At 46.0% G+C, this 9,490-nt stretch overlaps 1 protein-coding gene across 1 annotated transcript; it reads right to left on the bottom strand.

The window, feature by feature from the left end:
- Positions 1 to 497: 497 nt before the first annotated feature.
- VPS18 (VPS18 core subunit of CORVET and HOPS complexes) lies at positions 498 to 9,213 on the bottom strand. The gene is made up of 5 exons (XM_063398519.1): positions 9,056 to 9,213; positions 6,081 to 6,222; positions 5,802 to 5,893; positions 3,234 to 5,104; positions 498 to 2,518 (listed from the first exon to the last, which is right to left on the bottom strand). The coding sequence occupies exons 1-5, from the start codon at positions 9,144 to 9,146 to the stop codon at positions 1,790 to 1,792; spliced, it is 2,925 nt and encodes a 974-aa protein (XP_063254589.1). The 5' UTR covers positions 9,147 to 9,213; the 3' UTR covers positions 498 to 1,789.
- Between the last annotated feature and the right edge of the window lie 277 nt (positions 9,214 to 9,490).

The following is a 9,490-nucleotide window of genomic DNA, read 5'->3' as shown; positions in this document are numbered from 1 at the left end:
TCTGCTGCCTGACCCACTGACTTGTTCAAAGCAAGAGGCTATGCAGAGCCAAAGAAAACTACAGCATGTGGATTTTCTGAACCACCACTTAATGGAACCCCTGAAACTGTGCTTTCAGACAAGCCAGCAAACACACACCACCAGGTGGTAAATGGGACTGCCCATCCCATGGCTTCAGCAATGAGAAGGTGATCTTGAAACCTCAGGTCTTCCTACTTTCATATCTGTTTTTTATTAGTCATGTCATTTTACACAGGAAAAAAAAATTGATTCCAGGCTGATGCTCCCAACAAAAGCACAGATGTTCTTCTGAAGTCCTGAACTCAGAACTCTTAGGTCAGATCCTTGAGGAAACCAATACACATTCTCCTACAATAACATGAAGACCCATTTCTACAACCCTCCAAACAGGGTAAGTGGTTAGGAGATTGAGAGAGGTATTCAAGACAAGCACACATATTCATGTGAAAGAACTGAGGTGGTTTTTCAGAAGACAGTATTTTCTATTGCCTTTATTACAAGAATTCTATTTTTTCTTTTAGAACATTCAATTCTTCTGTCAATTACTACCTTTGTGATTCAGTCCCAAACAGCAAAACCTAATTAAAATTTTATTTTCTTAAAACAAAACAAGGAACCCTTGCTAAACTGCTGACAATTTTTTTTTTCTTCTCTCACTCACAACACAGTGATTGCCACCTTCTGGGAAAAAATTTCGAAGTTGGAGCAATAGATAAAACATTGACTTGCAGCCATCTCCAGAAAGTGGAAGGCAAAAGACTGTTTAGGCACAAGGTACTAGCTTCAAAGGGCAAAGCAAATTTCACACCAACAGAACTTTTCTGTAGACTACCCTTGAGCAAACCTCTAACTAGATCTTGAGTCTGATGCTCAAGTGCAGCTTGAAGAAAACCACAGCAAGACATACAGACAGATTGTGCTCCTACTTGCACAGTATCAGCTGAAACCTTACTACTGCATCTATCAGTTTTGGTTTGGGGTGAAGACAAAACCAAGACCCACTATACAAAGGTAGCCATAGTAGAAACAGGATGGAAAGAGGAAGGAAGGGGTGAACAGGCATTTCAAGAAACAGTACCTACAGAAAATCCAAACGTGTGTGGCCTTGTGCATAAAGCTTGTGAGAAAGAGAATTATACATCTTGAATTGCAGGCAAATTACTTTAGTGTATTATGAGACAGTCCTGCTTGAAAATGATACACATTCTTGTTTCACACTGAGTAGAAACATGTATTTGTGTAGCATGATGTTTACAAAATATAAATATGTAAGAGCTTCTGTCCTTTCACATTCTTTCTATGTACGTGGTTTTAGACTCTTAACAAAAAGGAAATACAGGGCAATTCCAGCTTTGAAAATGATGAATAAAGACTACACTGCTTAGTGGCCTTTATTACCTTTCTCTTTCAGCTTGTCTTCAACAAAACAAGTACCACACAACAGGGCAGATAAATCATAGGCTGTTCCCAATTCCCTCTGGACAACAAGGCACTCCATTTAGCTTCACACTGAGAACCTCAGAAGAACTGCAAGCAGAAACATCTGCCAAATATATTCCAGTAGGTTAGCTCTAAGTATTGTTAAAGTTCTTAGACAGCCATAGCTATATCTCCCCCTTTCTCCAGACTAGATCTCCCTAACCCTGGTAAAAACACTGCACTACCCTTCATTTAGAGTTGCACAGAAATCACTGTATTCCTGCTCCTGGAGGTTATATTCCCACCACAGAAGCTTCACAGTTTGTTTGCCAGTTGAAGATTTGGAAAACTACAGCCAGCTTTGCATCTCCTCCTCATACTTCTGGGGATCAATGAAAGGCTTGTCAATGGACCGGATCATGAGCTCACCACAGTACACACACTCAGCTGCCACAATATCATCAATGTCAGCTTTGATCTGCTCCCGGCTCTGCTGCCCCTTCCCCAGGCTGATGGTGTCTGCATCCTTGGGACGATGGTGGCTCTTGGACGGCTGGCTGGTAGCTGCCAGCTTCTTCTGAAGATCTTCAAGTTTTGCCTGCTTATAGGCAGGAAGGTTAGGGAAAACTGCTTGGAGGAGACAGTCATAGTGAAACATGTGACCACACAGAAAAAGGTAGAAAGGGCGGTTTAGAAGTGGAAAGTCACAAGCAGCACATTTTTCCTGAGGCTCCACAGAGCCATACTTATTTCTCATCTCCTGGATGTCCTCTCGGATCCTCTTGGCACTCTGTGTGGCTTCCTCCATCTCCCTTTTCAGTTCCTCAATGTGCTTGTTGTAATCCTCCAGGGAGTTACAGATTGCCTCCTTGAAATGGTCAATAGTGACAAAGTCTGGAAAGAATGGCAGCACATCCTCAATCTTCAGCAGAGCACAGCTGGAGAGGCAGGCCATTGCCTTCTTGACATCCTTCTCTTCCTGAACAACATGGCGAGCGATCTTCAACCACAGCTTCTTCCGGAGTTCCTCATCATCTTCAGGAAGATCTGCACAGGACTTGGCAAGGTCAACATCCACCTAGAAGTTGGACAGACAAGGAAACAGAGTTAAGCTGCCCTCTTTGTTTATCCACCATTCAGGTTCAAAGCCTGCTGTCCATTTTAAGAGGCATTTAGAAATCTTCCATAGCTATCTCACTGACTAGGGCTGCACTACTGACCTGCTCCTTGTTTCCAAGTCAAACACTTCTCCTCTCCACCAGTACCCCTCACTGAAGATTAGCTTGGTATCCAACAGAGAACAAAGGCCAGCACAGAAAGGGCAAATTCATGTTACAGTATCTTTGCTGGCCATACATTTCAGCAAAGACACAGCAATTCCAACAGGAAAAAAATCCAGCATCTCCCTGAAGGTCAGACTAAGCTGACAAAGGTTTCTGTGGCAATTACCAAAGCTAAGAATAGGAAGCAATTAGAATCCTTAACAACAGCTATACAAATCTTGCAGAAATGCAGATATGTTAAAGGTATTTTATGTCAGAGACTGAGCTTGAGACAGACAGTACTCCTCCTTAGACTTTGCATGCCTCCACCCTCAGGTATGGCTTGTCAGTCAGCTGCCTACTTGAAATAGTTGTGAAAGCACAGAAAAATGTTAACAGAGCCAGGTCTTTCTTCCAAGCCTCAGCTTGATACCAGTGAGCCTGTCCAGTTCCTCCCAACGCTCTGCTGCCCAAGGTAACTTGAACAAGCTGCGTTCCTGCGTATCACAACACGCACAGACACACACACACCTGTAAGGCGAGATCCACAGCCTCCTCGTATAACTCCATCACTTTGTACACGTGGACACACGCACGGTGGTGCCCGTGCTCTGCACACAGGCGCAGCGCATACTTCAGGTCGTAGTGGATCCTGTTCGGGTTGGTTCCCGCTTGCTCCAGGTATGACAGCAGCGAATCCGGCCGACACAAAGCGTAGAGAGACAGCAGGTAGTTGTGAATGGCTTGCTGGGTTTCCTCCAACTGGTAGACACAGAACTCCATATATCTAATGGCTTCATTGATCTGCTGGGTGCTGGCACTCTGGCTGTAGTTAACAAGGGCTGGAATGAGGTTCCTGGCATCCAGTCTAGAGCCCATAGAAATCCAAGCGTCAACTACCTTCTTGGGAATATGCTGGATGAGAACGGGAGAGAACTTGTAGAAGAGTTTCTCATCTCTGTGCCTGGACAGCACATTTAGAGCCTCGTCATACTCATCATGCTGGCAGTGGTGAGCTACTACACGCTCGTAATCCTGCATGATGACTGCAAAGTAGACCATGTGCTCTGTGTCGCCATGGCTTGCCAACAGCTCATAAATAGATGCCCGGTTATTAAAAAGACAATCTTTGTTTTTAGGACTGCTCAGGAAAGTGCGGAACTTCTCCCGTGTATCCAAATAGAGATTTCGCTGTGAGGGATCTCCTTGCAATACACCCAGCCAGTTCAGGTACAGCTCTGTCAACCACGTGGTCAGCAGAGTGGTCTGTGTCTTCTCCGAAGGCTTTAGGTTACTTAGCTTCTTAATCAGAAACTCCATCAGGGCCTCTTCTTGCTTGGCTTCAATGAACTTCAGAGCAATTTCCTCAAAGTAGTTCTGGGTCAGTGCATAACATTTGGCACTGTCCAGATACCTCTTGTTTTGGAAGCAGTGCTCTGCCTCTTTGGCCAACACAATGTCAAGACACTCTGGACGGTCCTTACAATACTCTTTTGCTAAATCAAATTTGTTCATATTCATATACATCTTCCACACATCTCTAGATTCCCGCTGCACGTGGTAGCGGAACACTACTTTCTCAGTGTGGATCCATATCTGCTGGACTGTGGGATCTTTAATCATGCGTGTCAGCGAGCCAAACTTCTCCAGGAACAGATCCTGAAAAACAACCTGTCCATTCAGAGTGCAGACCGCCTTCACCCGGTCAGGCAGCAGCAACAGGAAGTGGAACTGGGTAAGCACAATGGATATTGGCTTGTTCACAGTTACGTCAATATCAGGAGGATAAACCCAGACCCGTTCATCACTGAGAATTGAATCAGGACGACTGTAATCCAGAGTACCATATAAAACACCATTTCCCATCATCCAGGCAAAGGAGCGTGGGTTGGAACGCAGTTTTGGAGTGTAAAAGGCTATCTCGCTGAAACCCAAGTTGGCTGGAAACTCCCGAAAGCTGGGCAGATGGTCAGCATGCACTGCAAATATGGAGCTGAAGCCCTGCTGCTCTGTCCCTTCAGGCACTTTGCCAACAAACTGAAAGAGTCTCTTCCTAGTGGTGGCTATAATAAAAAATTTCCCTTCTATCCCTCGTTCTATTTCCAAGCAGCAGACTGGGGCAGGTCCAGATTCCTCCTCCAGAGTGTAGACCTGTCGGAAGTACTGGTCAGGGTTAGTGCTGAAGAGGCTTCCTTCGCTGACAGAAATTTCAGCCTCGTAGATCTGCCCCTGGGATGTCCCCACCAGGATAGGCCCTGTGTTGGTTTCTGAACCAAGAAATTTGTTCCAGCCCACGCTTTCGATCAAGTGTCCCTTCCAGCGGGAGAGTGCTCGCACTTTCTGAACACTTCTGTTCAGGTAAAGGCATTCGCTGGTGTTCAGAGCAATCAGGAGATGAGAGCCTGCCAACAGCAGAGAGGTTGGGAGGGAGAAGGAGAGAACAAATCACGACTGTGCCTAAGCAAGCCAAATTCCTGAAGCTTCTAATCCTAACATTTGATAAGTTCCAATATCAACATACTTAATCCAAGACTTTCCCAGGCATTCATGGGAATGTGGGGGATTTCCATGCCGGATCAGAACAGTAGTCCATATGTTGCAACGTTAAATAACTGGTACCAGATGCTTTAGCAAGAAGGTATTCTGTTTCAATAAATGTTCTAAGGATAAACACTTCCCAGAGTTCCCTCCTACCCCGGCACTTGGTGAGACACGAACATCTCTCTCCAAACTTCTGTTGTTTAAAATCAGTCAAGGCTACAGTGAACTGCAGATGTTTTACGGTCCATTTTAAAATTTCTTGTAAACCATACAGCAGAGAGTGACTGCAAACATTTCCTTTGATTGGTTTTAGCAGCCCTGCTCAGAACAGTCTAATTGCATGTGTTCATCTCACAGAGTTCCAAAACACAACAGAGGTACAACAAGCCCATGCTTTACTAATAGCAAAAGGGCAAACCAGTGGGCAGGAGCCCTGGGAAACAGTGTCTGGCTCATGGAAGATGTTCTCCTTATGCACAAAACAGAAAGAGAACTCCTTCACCAGCACTTGTTCTGCTCTGTCCACTGTCTGTAAATACCCACAACCCACTACCTCACCTGTGTGGTCCAAAAACATCTTGTAGACTTTGGCTTCATCTTTACGTCCCAGCTCTACCTGATTAGGTTCATCTGGCTTCCCAAGATCAATCCTGCAAAGAGAAACCATGAAAACATGCTGCCAACAAAAGTTCTTCTCTATCTAACTCCTCACTTGCTTTCCATATTGGGCTCATGGCTTTTTATCCAGTTTGCAAATGTAAGTGCTCTAACAATTTAAGGAAAAAAAAGAAGGCAGGGGAAAAACAAACAACAACCTCAGGATTCTGGCAGCATTACCTGAGAAGGGTGTCCTTGCCAAGGCTCATACAGAGCTGGTTAGAGGAGACCACCAAGCTGTTAATTTTCTCTGGAGGAGCAAAATCAATCCTCTGCTTGTTAAATATTGGCGTTTCCTTCTCCAGTCGTGCATTGACATATCCTGGAGAAAGAACATCAACACTTAGAAACTCAACAAGACAAAACCCCACAACAACAACCCCAAACTACATCCTAAAAGACTAAAAGGATTGTGTTCTGCTCCAAGTTTTACCGAGAAGGAAGTGTGCTCCTTGGAGCAGGAACAAAGGAAAAAAAAATCTAATTCCAGCCCTAGTGGTGTTGAAAAAGACAATGTAGTAGTGGAAAGTGTGTAGTAGTGGAAAGTGGAAATGTAGTAGCCTGCTACTAGTACACAAATTGCCTTTTAATTGCCTATTTCACCAATGCTTTCTCCTTGCCTCTGCCTCACTTCTAGACCAGCTGCAGGATCCTTAAAACACACTTTTTCCAGAAGAAAGATGCACATGCAGGAAGAGACAAAGCAACCACAACCTGAGTAGGCAGCCTTCTGCTCATCACATGCTTTTTTCTTACACAATGATCCCTACCTTAAACACTACCCATTTATACAATATTCCTTTATTTCCAGTTAAGTAGAACTGATGTTCTTCTGCTCTGGAACCGCTCCGGAACCGCTTCAGAACCGCTCTGGAATGGAACTGCAGTTCAAAACATGTACAAAAAGCTCCCAAGGTGCAGAGTCACATGATATCACAGCTAACCAATAAATACATATATTTTTTTATATATGAAAGGGAAGGATTGCTCTGAAAAACCTACATGTTATCAGATCATCAAGTCACATTCATCCAGGTAATCTCAAATTTTTTTCAGACTGTCACCTGGCAAAGCAAGGCTGACTCAGCAAGGAAACTTAAATGCAGGAGGGGAACAAATAGCAGCTATACAGAGGTAAGGGTTTGGTGTTAAGGAGAAGCTATTTATGGTTTAATTCAGTCATAGTTCAAGCCAAGGTATTGGATTTCAGCATTCTGGACTTTTTAGGCCTGTATCGATTACATTTATAATACCTATAGGATCATCACCATTAACATGAGGATTTTAGCTATTGTCCTTAATAGGAGAAGGATGAGCTTAATATACAGTTCTCTATACAAAGGAGATGTCTGTTTTATAACATTCATTCCTTTCAAATAGCCTCCTCCCTCATCTTGTCCCCAGTGTCCCTCTTCTGTTTAGGCAAGATGCTACTGCAGCATTTCCCTCCCTGATTTCTGGGCAAAGCTACATATCTCCTCAGACCTTTTAATCTGTCCAAAGATCTAAGATCATCAGTATGGTCAAGTCCAGTGGACCAAAGTAGGCTTTTCAAAGCTGGAGCTACAGTACTTGAAGTTCACAATGCAGCAGGACCTTAGGTTGGACACAGAGCCACTGCTTGCTTACCTACAACTTTGAGAAACCGTACCTGCGGTTTAACAAGCATAGGAAACAACTCCCTGAAACTGAGAAATAAGTTTCAGTGCTTTCCAAAATTGCAAAGCTAACCCTAAGGACTGCTTTCAGGAAGTTAGCTATTGTATCTTTTTACAAAATAAATTTACTTAAACTTCAGATTGCCCACAACTTTATTTTATGAAAAATCGCCTGTGTGGCCTGATTTAAGAATAACTGAAATCCTGATTAGGCTGTGCCTGTGCAATTAAGCAGTTTCCCAAACTTCCTCTGCCAATATCAACTGTCAGCAAACAGGCAGATTTCTCAACACTAAGAAAGCCAGGACTGAGGACAGTGTTGAGCAGTCAAGAAGAAAAGCTGAGTCCTGGAAAATTTCTTTTCAGTGACACAGCTTGTCCCAACACTGTTCTGCACTACACCTATTCAGGCCACTTATTGTTTAGCATCACACAACGAAAAACCATGCATGTCAAAACAAACAAGAGGAACATACCCACTTCAGTACCTAGACTCAGAGTAACTCCATCAGTGTATTTATACTCCACAATATACATAGCATGACAGAATTTATCAATTCTTAGCACGCATATGAACCTCATAACCTGATTTCCCCAAAGGTTACCAGTGGGCAACACTATACAAGGAAAAAAACTCAGAAGAATGTATTTCCAAATTTGTAAATCAAAAACGCCACCTCTGCACAGCAGCTGGTACTACCATGACAATACCAGGTAGAATAGAATTCTCTCATAACCTACATTTCCCTGCCACACTCAAAAATATTGAGAGGCAACATCTAGTAGGAAATGGTTATTGAGCCTAATAAAGCTTGAATTTATCATGGAATAATAATGGAATAAATTTCTCTGACACGAAAGAAAAAACGGACTAGTCATAACAGCACTGCTTTTCACTGATGGAACACCTCCCTGAGCAGTGCAGGATGCATCCCTTGACAGAAGAGTGTAGTTGTGATACAGACTGCTTTGTTGGTCACCTTGCCATCGTGTAGTCAGCGTAAAGGAACCACTCTAGAGAAAGGAAGTCTTTGGTAAACTGTGCCTGGGTTAGGAAAGGAACTCCGTGCAGGAACAGCTGTGCACGCATCCACAACACGGTAGAGCATGGGTTCCTCAGAGAGGAACAGAAAAAAGAAGCGAAGTGACGAGGCGTTCCCAGCCCGCTCCACAGCTGAGGGCTGAGGCGTGGCTGCTTATAACTCGTGACCACACAGGCACATGCGACTTCACGCAGCACCTCAGGCCACAGCCTCCCACACGCGAACAGCATCGCAGTTTCGCTGGGCTGACCCGCATCACCACCCTGCTGAGCCAGGAATCGAGCGCTCCCTGTCTCGAAACACTTCCCACAGCAAGCCGTGGCAAAAACCAGCCGCAGCCGTGTCCCACACACGGTGACACACCTCTTCCAGGCAGCACGGCACCCGGAGCTGCCGCCTGGCCTCCCCCTCTCCGCAGGGACGCGGCCCGCGGGAGGCCGTGGCGCACACGTACCGGAGTGCGGGATGCCCACGCTGGCGCGGCTCTGCTGCACGGACACGGAGCGGTGCAGGGAGTCCTCGTACTCATCCAGGATGGACGCCATGGCCCGGCGCGGCCCGAGCGCGGCGCGCTCAGCTGACCCGCCTCACGTGCGTCTGCGCATGCGCGCCCGGCCCGGGGCGGGGCGGGGCCGGGGCGGGGCCGCTCCGTGCCAGCAATGGCGCTGGCGCTGGAGTGGCCGGGGAGGATTGGGGTCAGTTCTGCCCCGGGTCCGTTCCGTCCCGGGCCCGTCTCACACCGAGCCTGTCCACCCCTGGGTCCGCCCCGCCCTGGGCCCCTGTGCCCGCTGCTACCCCGGACGTGGCCAGCCCCCCTGTGCCCTTCTTGCCAGGCTTTGGGGTCCGCGCTGGTGCCCGCCGCTTCGGCTCACTGCCGCCGGTACCGAAA

The sequence above is a fragment of the Prinia subflava genome, chromosome 5 (assembly GCF_021018805.1).
Source record: "Prinia subflava isolate CZ2003 ecotype Zambia chromosome 5, Cam_Psub_1.2, whole genome shotgun sequence".
Classification (NCBI taxonomy): domain Eukaryota; kingdom Metazoa; phylum Chordata; class Aves; order Passeriformes; family Cisticolidae; genus Prinia; species Prinia subflava.
The sequence above is the reverse complement of the archived record's forward strand: the minus strand, read 5'-3'. Positions and strand labels throughout refer to the sequence as shown.

What these genes read in the sequence shown, in the direction of transcription:
- VPS18 (XM_063398519.1), bottom strand. Translation starts at nt 9,146, where the DNA reads ATGGCGTCCATCCTGGATGAGTACGAGGACTCCCTGCACCGCTCCGTG. An exon ending in GATGTTTTTGGACCACACAG is followed by an intron (nt 5,105 to 5,801) that starts GTGAGGTAGTGG and finishes TGCTGTTGGCAG; the next exon opens with GCTCTCATCTCCTGATTGCT. An exon ending in CTGTGGATCTCGCCTTACAG is followed by an intron (nt 2,519 to 3,233) that starts GTGTGTGTGTGT and finishes TCCAACTTCTAG; the next exon opens with GTGGATGTTGACCTTGCCAA.